We start from the raw sequence: 12,131 nt of genomic DNA, 5'->3' as shown, positions 1-12,131 counted from the left end.
GCTTACTTGTTCATACAAATAACATAAAACTTAATTATTGGATGATTTGGCAGAGGACCTTCTTGCCAAACAACAGTCAATGCCAGCTACTGTGATGCTGGCGCTGCCTGGGTCCCTGAGCCCATGGTCCCCTTGTATACTGCATTTGTTCATTGTGTCTCAGGGCAAGATACTTTCAAATAGGATGCACGGATCCGGGAGGCAGGGTGCAACTCCAGGGGTGTACCATATTTATAACTCCGGTTTAAAAATGCTGTCTCACCTAGAAGGGAAGTAGATCTGCGCTGTCAAATCACCGGGAGGCTGTGACAAAGGGAGCTTGCAGCCTGACACACGGTGTAACAACATAGCAAACACCTTTAATTCTGTCATGTCTCATACCCTTCACTTTCTCACACATTTATGGCTGTTCGAACGTTGACACCTACACGCTTTTTCGAAACTAAATAAGGCAATCTTATTTAAGACCAAATGCAACACCTGTAAAGTTATTCTTATGCCCAGCAAAAAATACCATTAACTCCTTCCTCATGAAAGCTGCCGTGCTTGCTTGGGAAAGTCTCAAGTTGGTAACGGCTGGCTTCTGGCCCTGACTCTGAGGCTCACATGACCTCCCGAGCTCTGACAGATAGACAAGACTTCCCCCTCAAAAAGATGCGAAGGGAGAGATAATGTCACTGACTGAATTTGCCTCTCACAGCTTTTCAAGTTGAAGTCCTTTCTTCATCACAAACTTCTGGTGTCTTTTATAGTGAGGAGGGAGGCCTCATTCGCTCTAGTGCTTCATTCCCTCTAGTGACTGAAGTCTAATATTTTAAAAGCCAGAAAACAAAATAGCTTTTCTAAAGATATTTCCTGGAATTTTTAATGTACCGACTTGATTCCTTTTTTCTATCTTTTGTCCTTGCCAATAATAAACCACCATTTGGAGGGCTTATGAGCAATGTAAGTCCACCTCATCTAATTAAACCACATTGTTTTAAAAGCTTGAACAGTTTTCATGTGTACAAGATTTGTCTGAATAATAAACTGCTAGAGCCAGAATTCTGGGTGTCTTTGGAGAACCAGGATTTCATCTGCTGAGCTCAGAGGGCCAGGCACAGAAAGAGTTAAAGAGTGTTCCTGCATTGCTGGGTAGGTTAATATCACAGCTGCCTGGTAAAGCATTATCCCCCTACCTCACTTAACAAAAGCTCCTTTTGCAAACAGACTCCCACTTTCCCCCCAAGTGTCCAAAGGTGTTTACTGAAGTAAATCTACCTAAATCCTTCATTGCTTGGGTCATGGGGGTGGATAGGAGGGGTGGAAGGTGTAAAGATAATCTCTTTTTGTAAATTCTGTAAATCTTCTGGGGAAAAAATCAGGAATCTGTGTCACATGTTTATGTACAACTTCTAATATATCTTAGTTTTGGTCTCATAAGTGAAATATGCCAAAATGGCTGTTGGAAAAGCCTACCCCCCACCCCGTTTCAAATAATTCACTGTGCTATTTGGGGAGATGTACTTCCAAAGTACATCTGTGTGATGTGGTGTGTGTGTGTGTGTGTGTGTGTGTGTGTGGTGTATTGTATGTGTAATCTAATTGTTGAAGAAAAACTGTTGGTATCTCCAAAGTGGTTTCAGAAAGAGGAGGAAAGACAAGACAGTTTAGGAGCTAGATAACAGCTGAAAAGTTGTCACGAGAGGTTTCTGCTCTTGTGGTGATCTCATTCCAGTACCATTAGCTGCATGTTACTTTTGCAGTTGAAAATGGAGGCAAATAACACTGTAAAACCTGACAGGTCTGCCTGCGAGGGTTTAAACAATCCCCAGTAAGAAGGAGCCCTTTAGGCACAAACTTTCTCTCTCAAGAGAACGTGAATACCACCAACCCCTCCCTACAAATCTTAAAGCATTCAGTTTGAGATACAAAAAGGCTGTCATCTCACAAATGTTAAACATACTAAAAAAATCTGAAAAAAGAAGTATGAAGAAGGTGTGAAAAACGTGGCACTTTACAGCCCTCAAAGCTTTTTAAAATAGAACAACTTTTCCCCCTAAAATTCTTTTCAGAGAATTTTCTTTTCCTTTTTGGCTCATTTGAGAGTTTCTTTCTTGGCTTTTTTCCCCTTTCATTTGAAAATATGAATTATCATAAAAAGTCAGGGGGGAAAATGGGAAAGTCTTTTCCAGTTTTCCTGAGGATTTATCAGTGTGTTTAGGCTGGGTGTGAGCGCCTGCCACTGAGACCAGACAAGGGCCCGGTCACCAGCTTGCCCCCGCCCCCCATGGTAAACAATCATAGTTATTAAAGCCAAATCGTAAGGAGCGCTCAGGGGTGGGAAGTACACACACCTGACCCCAATCCTAACAGGCTTCTGGGGTAGAATTTGATCCTTCTCTGACACTTTTTACCTCAAGTGTTGAGCGGGTGGCCATGAATAGTACAGACATGTCATCTTGTAACCCTATATGCCTGTCAGGAGGGACAGGGCCTGGTTGAGCATCAACTATGTAAGGCTGGTAACTAGGGGAAGCCCAACAAACAGCCACAAACACCTAAGTTATTTTATTCAGCTACTATCCTCTGCCTCCTCTCTCTCTCTCTCTCCCCCTCCCTCCCTCTCTCTCTCTCTCTCTCTCTCTCCCTCTCTCTCTCTCTCCCCCTCTCTCTCTCTCTCCTCTCTCTTTTCATCTTGGCTTTCTGTGGCAGAATGCAAATGGAGCCTGCCTGCCGGCGGTGAAAGGGCTGAATTGTGATTAAGAAGAAGAAGAGCTCCTTTCTTTGTTCTCCCCTCAGGGGATGTTTACTGGGAGAGACACAGCGGATCAGATATGAAAGGCATTCAGGTCAGCATTGATGTGAGCGAAAGTGAAATCATACCTAAGGCATTCAAAAGACCGCCGTGTCAGGGGTTCAGCTAACGGTACAGCTACTGTGTGTGTGTCTTCCCAGAGAGGCCAAAATCTTCTTACATACGATTTTTTTCTAATTTACTACAAAATTATAAAAGTCGCCCTTCCACTTCATTTACTTCCTACCACATGACACAGGAGTTAGTATTTTCTCTCATCTACCACACCTGAAATCAGACCAACTTCTCATAACTATCTTACCTAAATGCACCAGCAAGCCACCATCTGAACTGTGAAATGTTTTTTCTAAACAGGTGTATTCATGTGGGCTACATATATGCATAATCTGTAGGGAGAACTGAGAGAAAAGCCAAAGATGCACACATGGATGGCTTCTCCTCTCACACCCCTGAGAACAAACACAACACACACACACACACACACACACACACTCCTCACATAAAAACGGCACACAACACCTTAAAAAGAAATCCTTTATTTACTTTGTAATTACTAGTTACACTTTTCTTGAGAGCTTTCACTCTGACACAACTGTCCCCCAAGATAAAAGTATTTGGCACACAGCTATTAAGGCAAGGGCTTCCATAGAGCTTACTGATTATTATCATTCCCCGTTTAAAAATGCTTGCTGAAATACTTGCATCTTACTTTTTAAAAGTTTACACTCCCCACAGCCCAAATAGTCATTCAATATATTTTCCAAGTGGTAAGCTGATGCTGTTGGCATAAACAGGGCTATATAAATATATACAAAATTCACAAATCACAGCAAACATACAAATAACAAAGAGGTGCCTGGATGTTTCAAAGCTTAAAAATAAAAAGGAAAATCACATTTCATCTTTTGATTGCTAAAGAAGGAAAAGACATAAAGAAGGAGCGGATGGGGCTACATTTCCTGGTTTTAAATCATCCTTCCCTCTGCTTGAGTTATTTTTTTTCAACCTTCACATCTTGGCTAAAAAGCATATTTGGGCTTATGTTAACATCTGCTTTTGTGGTGACATTTAATTCTGTATATTTTCAACTAGTGTTTCTGCATCACAGATTTTCCTCCTTTATCTCTTTACTCTAAAAAGACAACCAAAGAGCAATCAAAAAGGTGTCTGACTTGGCCATTCAGACAATTGCCCCCTTGTGGGAATGCGGGAATGAATGGTACAGTGGACACCCCAGCACCATTGACGTTATAAACATGTAAATGAAACACATTAGGGCAGACAATCAATTGTCTGTGAGCACTGCAGACCTGCGCTCCCTCTCTCTGTGACAGGCACAAAATAGTGTCTACCTTGGGAAGCCACGGTGCTGGAGAGGAAAAGGACAAAGAATTTCCTTTCACACATGAGAAAATGCACCTTAAAAGCCTTGGAAGAATGCAGATGACAAAAACTGTTGTAAGGAAAGAATCTCCCACATCTTGGGATAAGCGTGGCTCTGATAGAGAGCTAGCAACGTCCTCCTTTCCTACTTTCAGGAATCATTTTCCTTAGGAAATATTCTTAACATGGTATTAGGGTCTTTGATAGCCTCTTGGAATTTTCTTTAAGCAAATTAAGAAAGAAAGAAGAGACAGACACATATGAAATCTATGGCATAGCAGTTTAGTAGGGAACTTTAGTTTTGGTTTTATCCGTGTTTGAAAATAAATGCTGAAAGGCATGAATTTATTTTTATTTGGCAACAGAGAAGCAATGCAAAGTTTAAAACCCTTAGCCTACCTTAACCCCTGGTGGACCGTGACAGGGATGCCACCAGCCTGGGCACTGGACTGCTGCAGAACAGTGCATGTTTCTATCCTAATTGACTTAGTTTTTCCAAATCGAAATAAAACAAACAGATCCATCTAAATACACAGCCCCCAGCTTGGTATGTGTGCAGCATGACCAAACTTGCAGAAGATCTGCACAGAGAGAACAGGATGGAGATGGATATCCTTGGAGCGCCCTCAGAATTGGTACCTGCCACACAACTGCCTGAGTTCTTTCAGAGTCAGGAAAACAGTCACCCCATGAGCTATCAACTTCATGAAGAAAACTACTTGTAAAAGATTTCCACTCTTGCAAAGCCAACCAAGTCTGTGATGGACTGTAATCCGAAGGCAACTTCCCTCCTTGGTGTGGACTGTGGGCTCTGACACTCAGGTGCCCATCCCCACTTCACCTCCCAGGCAGCAGAGCTGGGAGTAGCATCCTGAAGAAAGGGTGGACTGTATTTCCTTTTCTTTCCATTTAAGTACCTCTGAAGCAGGAGCACCTTGGCTCCCTTTAAGGAACTGGTGAGAAGTGAGGGTTTATTCTAAACAGGGAAAATCATTTCTGCTCATCTGTTTGTTTCTCCCCTAGGATAGATAGCTCTGAAAACATTCAACTTGATCCCTTCCCTTTACCAATTGTTAAGAGACTAAAGATGCCTGCAAAAGCTCCTCCACTCCCCCACACAGTTCCCAACTCCTAAGCAGAAACTTTGGAGAAAAATAGAACGCAACTTTTCTTTCCTTCTTCCATTTCCATTTTCTCCTCTCCTAATTTAGCTTTCTCTTAAAAGACAACTTCATCGCCTTTTCTGAAACAAGCAGTTTCCAGATATGATTTTTGTTACAATGTGCGTGTGCCTGTGTGTGATTTTTCAGAGGCTGATGCCGGAAGGCAGCAGCCTAGGGAGGCAGACACCTCTTCCCAGGCTCTGAGGGAGGCGAGGGAAGCTGGAGCATCCCAGGACCAGCTGCCTGAATCAGGGGCAAAGCAACAAACTTTACAAGTTACAAACCGGCTGGGCTGCACCCGTGGCAGGCAGCAGCCGGGCATCTCCCTCTCCGAGTGCTCATTCCTGACTCCAAGGCTGTGTGGAGATAGTGGGGTATAATCAGGGGAATAAAAAGGGGGGCTGTTTCCCCCTTCCACTCCGGCTTCAGTGAAAGTGTTACAAAGTGAGTCAGGCGACTGAGGATCATCTGACTGAACTTTCTTGAAACCGACACACATTCTTGTCTTCGGGCAACTTGCTTTTTGGCTCCTTCCCCTCACCCCGCTCCCCCTTTCCTCCTGCACATCTTATTTTCTGGGAAGAGACTTCTGCCTTTCCATGTGGGGGAAAGGAGACTGTCTGCCCGCTTTGGGTTAGCTTGGCCCTGGCACTGTCTTTGCCAAGCGTCTTGCTAGCCTAAGAATCTGGAAGCTTGGAATTTAGATTCTTTCTCTGTACATTGATTTTCTTTGAACTATCTCTTTCTCCTTTGCTTTTTAATAACTGTACACAGCATTGTTTTCCAACCTATGATCTCAACCAGCTTTTCAAACACACACACACAAAGACACACACACACACTGCTTTATGTTTATCTCCTTGTCGCCTTGGCCTATATACACACTGTTGACTTCATTAAAATTATATAAAGTGCCATTCTAGGTTCTTGGATGACCATCTTCTTTTTCTACTTCTAGCTTCTACTTCTATGATTATTATTGCCATTATTCCTTTCCAGGAATTGCTATATGATGTTGATAAGCATCATCATATTTAGTGTTATCAGCAAAGACACAAGCTGGAAAGTGACATCTTTTCCATGAATCCAGGAAAGAAGAAAAATCCACTTAGTTCAGATAAATCCTGGCAATTCCCAAAGGACAAAGGCATTGGATACGTGTTTGATGAGAAAGAAAATGAAAAGGTGTGTGTGTGGGGGTCTCTTCTACCTGCTTCTCAAAACCAGGACATTGCTCAGTCACATTAAACCCAGTGAAGATACTGACAAGTAACCAATTCATAGCATGTTTTCTCATAGATTATTTGGAAAAAAAGAGACAGGTAATAGTCAAAGTTAGAAAAGCTGTAAGCAGTAGACAGGCGTATGTTAAATGCGCAGGGTCTGGGCTGAATTCCTTAAAACACGTAATTCAAATTTCCATTTCAGAGTGTGGAGGCTTCTCCCAGATTAGTGGCTGGGGTGGTGGAGAAATGGATGCAGTGTCCACGACTGCACACCCCCTTGGCACTCCATTCCACCTGCGAAGTCCCCAACAGGACCCTCTCGTAGCTAGCAACCCAGAGAGTCCCCAAGAAGCTGGGCTCTCTCCCCAGAACTGGGCTCTGACCTGACCTCAATGCTGGGGCCAGGCTGGTCAGCAGTGGCAAAATCCTACATGGGGTGGAAGGAGGAAGGTGGAAGAAACACTCTAAATAGTCTTCTCTGTATCTTCTCTGCAAAAGAATACTTCTGGTAGCTGTGCTTTAAATCTCTTTCTCTTAAAAAAAAAAATGACTGTTTAACATAAGAAAAAAAAAGCCTCCTTGACACAAAGCTTTTGTTATCCAGTTGATCAGCAACGTGCTTTAGATACTTGTAAGAGGGGGGAAAAAGCCCCACAACAGACATTGATTTTAGAAAATCAATAACCAACATTTAATAAAAGGAACAGAAGAAACACAAGAGAGGAGAGGGGAACATTAGGTGTAATTTTAGTGTCTACTAAATTACCCAGAGATGGAGAAGGGGAGGTCTCCTGTGTAAGGACCACCTTAAATAATACCAGGCACCAGAGTGAAGAAAAATTAAATTATATTGAGAGAGAGAGAGAGAGAGAGAGAGAGAGACACTGAGACTTAGAGGCAGCCTGATCTGAATCTTGGGGAAACAGCTCGGATATTGTACTTGTTTTTTGTAATACTAAGCCAAGCAAATAGATCAAAGACAGCACAAAGAGGAAAGGCAGGATAACGTAACGAACAGTTTCTGACTAAAATTCCTCTATCACTCCCCCATATGGTTCGACACCTCCACCACAACAAGCAAAAGACACACACACACACACACACACACACACACACACACACACACACGGGGGGGGGAGGAGAGAGAGGGAGAGAGAGAGGGAGAGCGCGCGCATCATTTGTCTCTAATCAAAATTCTCTGGTCTTTGTGTTTTTTTCACTCCAGCGCCCCACACTGCGCCCCCAGCCGCCCCTCTCAGCGCCCGCAGCCCTCGGCCGCCGGGGGCGCGCACAGCGGTCTTCTCTAGCGAAAGTTGCTCCAAGTGGGGCCGGCCGGTCCCAGCCCGGCTCGGGCTGGGGTAGTGCGAGGCCGGGCAGGCGCTGCGACCCGCGCCCCACTCGGGAGCGTCTGTGCGGCCCAGCGCGGGTGACCAGGCTGCGAGCGAAGGGAGCGAGAAGTTTCCTTTCCGACTCGGGGCTGGCGCTGGCTCCTTGTTTGTTTTGAGGGTTCTTTTTTTCCTTTTTCAACTCAGTCTCCGCCGTCAGCTCCCCCAGCACCCTCTCGGGTCCCCAGCCGTTCCCCTCCCCCAGGAGCCGTCTGCGCACTTGCCAATCACTTTTTCCTTTCACTCCCACGATTTTGTTTGGGGTGACACCTAGGGGGTCTCGGCCTCCCTCCCCTCCTCCCTCCCTCCTTCCCTCCCTCCCCCACCCTGCCCCCGTTCTGCGTCTCTCCCAGAAGGTCCTACTCAACTGTCACCCCTCCTTCACCCTCCACCTCTGCTCGGTGTGCCCCTTGCGCCCCCGTCGCCTTCCTGACTCGGCCCGGAGAGCGGGCTCCTCCCGACCCCGTAGAAACTGCCCGGAAAAGTCTGGCTGCGCCCTGCGGCTCCTCCAGCCTCCGGCCCGGGGCCCCGAGCCGCTGCCCAGGAGCCCCGCTGCCGGAGCCCTCCCCCTGAGGTCCCGGCTGCCCGCGGACCGTTACTTGGCGCACGGAGAGTCGGCCCGGAGGCTCCGGCAAGAAACTTTAAGCCCAGCTGAGGCGCAGCCCGGGCCCCCGGCGCCGCCCTCGCGCCCTCACCACCGCCCTCGCCTCCGCCCGGGCTCCGGAGCGAGCTGGCGCCCGAGCCCCCGCCCTGCCCTCCCGGGCGCTCTCGGAGCCCGGCCGGGGACCCCGCGGGCCGGGGCGAGCGGAGCGGAGCGGAGCGGAGGGGGTGGCGGGGGCGCAGGGCGGCGCAGGCGGGCGCGCAAGGGGGCTGCGGGCCGGGGCGCGGGACCCGCCGGACCCCGGCGCCGGGAGACCCGGGCGCGCGGCGCTCACTTTGCCGGGCGCCCCGACTCCCCCCGGTGCGGCGCCGCGCGCCCGGGCTCTGGTGCCGGCCGCCGAGAGAGAGCTCGCCCGCGAGCCCCGGGCGCCGCCGCCGCCTCGGCTCCCTTCCCCGGTCCCCCTCCCTTCTGCCCGGGTCCCGAGCCGCGGAGTGGCCCGGAAAAGTTTGGTTCGGGCCGCCTCTTACCGTTTTTCCTCCTGGGATTCGCTTGTTTGCGCCTCTTGCACCGGGGGCCATCCGCCATGATCGGCTGCTTCATTGATAAGAGCGGATCAGATGGCAGCTCGCATGGACTCGGCGCCCTGCTCCGGCAGCACGCAGGCTCGATCTAGCAACCAAACACAGCGACAGTGTGGGCATCGCCCGCGCCCCTGGAGACGCGCGCGGGCGGCCCGGGGGAGCCGGGCCAGGGCCCGGGCGAGCACCCATCCGCGCCCCCAACGCCAAAGCGAAACTTCGGCCGCCCCCCCTCCCCGCCCCCCGCCCAGCCCGGGCCCCGAGGCGCTTTGTGTTTGTTACGGGTTGGTGTGTTGCGCTCGCGAGGCGATCAGAGAGACAAGAATTACATCTTCCAAATGAGTCACAACTCCTGACCGTCTGAGGGAACGCACGCGGCGGTACCGTAAGCCTGCTGGACTCAGGGCTAGTCAGACCCTTTTCTCCGAAGAGAAGTCCTAAGCCCGGCTCGGGAACTTGGGGTGAGGCTTTCTTTCCCCCTCATCTTTTCTCACCCCCCCCCCCCCATTCCCAAGAGGAAAGAAACAAACAAACAACGCGAAACAGCCTCTGAAGGGGTGAAGCACACTCGGGTAAATTGATAATAGTAATTATAGGAAGCCCGCTCGCCCTGCGCCTCCCCCCCTCCTCTTTGGAGTTCATCGAGGCACTGTCTCTTCCTCCCCCCACCTCCGCCCCCGAATTGAGATTTCCCATTTTACGCAGCCCTAAGAAATATAATTATAAGCCTCTTTGGACACTGCCCCCCCCCCGCACCACCACTTCGACAGTATTGACTTAAATATCTCCCCCCACTCCACTCACACCATGCTCCCCCACACTGGTTCCCTTAAATAGTTCCAGCAGAAAAAAAAACATGTTTTCTTTTTCCCCCTCAAGAAAGGAAAGAGAAAGTCCAACCACTACGGCAATACTTTTAAGCTCTACTAAAGGATCCTATCCTTTCTGGCTTCGAAAGTTTTGTACCTAAAAATTGAGAGAGGCGTTGCATTTTTTTTCAGCTGAAACTGTCAAAACTTGGAGAAGGGGAACCGCGGAGGCAGGCAAGAGAGGAAAATCCTGAAACTCAGCGGAGGTTGGGAAGATGCTGTGCCTCCAGGATTAGTTTAAACAGGGGGCTATAAAAGATGTAACAGATGCAAACTGTAACACAAGGGCCGTTAACCCTTTCCCTGCCGACGAGCACGCTCGGTCCCGTGCCCCGCACCCATTGTCTCCTGTGCTAGATGCTTTGCGGAAAACCTGGAAAGTGAGTATCAGTTTCCACACATTTGCTGAGCGGTGGGGGTGGGGGCAGAGAGAAGGGGAAGTGGATATTTTAGAAAGCACCTTGAATTTACCTAGGCATACACAGCAGGACGCTTCAGTCTGACACATTTTTAAAAATCATTTTTTCCTGTTCTATTGATTTTAGACGGTTGGGGGAAAATCTTGAAACAAGGAAATGGTCACACAAGTGCCTGGGATGAAACAGCTGGCCTGTCTGTATCAGGGCTGAGACTTACACACGATTGCATATAAATGTATGTTTAATAAAGTAAGTTGGTAGTTTTATGAGCCTGTGTATGTGAGAGGGAGAGAGGGCATTTGTGCTGTAAACTTTATCTCTGGCTGTTATTCCTAACTCTGGAGTAAGTAATCTTGCCCTCATCATTATAGGGGGAGCATGTAAAATAAAATATGTAAGTGGGTGGGAGATAAACACATGTATGTTAGCCATGCTCACCCTGTTCTTGGGAACTCCTGTCCTCTCCCTTGACTTTTCAGTGCCATAGTAAGGGGTGAGTTCTGTGTGTATATGAGTCTCCTATTAAACCCATGTCTACATTACTTTGCCATTTAAAATATGATTTAAAAAGTTATCCTAATTTAAAATCCTGATATCCTGACAGCAGTTTTCTTCCCAGCTGTAGTGACCCCCCCCCAGACACACACACTTTGGTAAACGACTCAAGTTGCATGAGGACTTTCACTTCTTTATTTATAATCACAGAAGTGAGGTGTTACTTCACACACATATATACACAAAGAATGAAATAAAGAAATGAAACTCGCTAAGCAGACAAAAACAGGCAACTTTCTGCTTAGAAAACAGCCTGCTCCGGTGGGAGAAGATGGGCTGCTGTATCTAAGAGAAAGACTTACTCCCAAATTTGGTGGGTTTGTATCTCTCAAGTTTTGTAATTATTAACAGGTATTTGCCAAGTTTTAATGGCTGAATATAATGAAGAGGAACTAGATGCGAAAATAAAGCAGAGGCTCTCCCCTTGATGAGTTTTTATTCCAGCCATACAGTTCTCAATAAAACTTTTCCCAGATTGGGTAGCAAAAGCACCTTTGGTTACCTGAATGGACAGGTACAGGGTACATTATTTGGGAGAGGGAAAAAGGAGAGAAAGGGAAGCAGAGAGCGTGAGAGAGGAAGAGAAAGCAAAGAAGCCACTCTTGGGAAAAGCGTGCCATAAAGAAGCTAAACCCACCTGAAATTCCTACCCGCAGACACCCTTCTCACTTCAGGCTCACAGCCTCCCTCGAAGTGAGAAAATTAGGAAAGGAGGACGGGGACGAGCACACCCAAAAAGGATCAAAAGAGAAAAAAAAGGGGGAAAACCTACCTGCGAAGTCTTGTTTGTAGTTTTGGCCAGAAATGGTGAGAAGAAAAAGCATGAAGAAGCCGCGAAGTGTGGGGGAGAAAAAGGTGGAAGCGAAGAAGCAGCTCCCGGAGCAAACTGTGCGAAACCTCCCCAAGAGTGTCGGGAGGGAGGCAGGACCGTTATTCCTGCGGAGCAGGTTAGAACTGATCTCTTTCGGCCACTCCAGGAAACAAACCTGGGGACGGACTGACGTGTTACGCCTCTTCTAATGACATTTTTTTCTTTTTCTTTTCTGTAGGAGAGACCCTGAAACACGCGCCACCTATCTTTGTGGGGAGGGATAATCGAAGCGCCCCGAGCGTGAGCATCATGTGAAAACGTGATCGCCAAGTTTCTCTCTGGGA

General features: G+C 47.8%; 1 protein-coding gene and 1 pseudogene across 3 annotated transcripts in view; one reads left to right on the top strand and one right to left on the bottom strand.

The window, feature by feature from the left end:
- The window catches only part of Zeb2 (zinc finger E-box binding homeobox 2), a 127,203-nt gene extending 117,583 nt beyond the window's left edge, over positions 1-9,620 (bottom strand). The window contains exons 1-2 of one of the 2 annotated variants that reach the window (XM_087197510.1): positions 9,463-9,620; positions 9,083-9,224 (exon numbers count right to left, since the gene is read on the bottom strand). In XM_087197510.1, coding sequence (XP_087053636.1) covers positions 9,083-9,155 — 73 coding nt within the window. In that variant the 5' untranslated portion in view covers positions 9,156-9,224; positions 9,463-9,620. Of the gene's footprint in view, positions 1-9,082; positions 9,225-9,415; positions 9,441-9,462 lie in introns of those variants that run through there. The other variant, XM_087197508.1, reaches the window with a different exon arrangement.
- Positions 9,621-10,269: 649 nt separating this feature from the next.
- Positions 10,270-12,102, top strand: LOC110344177 (uncharacterized; annotated as a pseudogene). The gene is made up of 3 exons (XR_015445949.1): positions 10,270-10,382; positions 11,769-11,923; positions 12,026-12,102. The product of XR_015445949.1 is annotated as an uncharacterized LOC110344177 (transcript).
- Positions 12,103-12,131: the final 29 nt, after the last annotated feature.

The sequence above is a fragment of the Heterocephalus glaber genome, unplaced genomic scaffold (assembly GCF_053883595.1).
Source record: "Heterocephalus glaber isolate CG9 unplaced genomic scaffold, H.glaber_assembly_v1.0 deba00000347, whole genome shotgun sequence".
Lineage (NCBI taxonomy): Eukaryota > Metazoa > Chordata > Mammalia > Rodentia > Bathyergidae > Heterocephalus > Heterocephalus glaber.
Note: the sequence above shows the minus strand (reverse complement) of the source record. Positions and strands in the feature narration are given on the sequence as shown.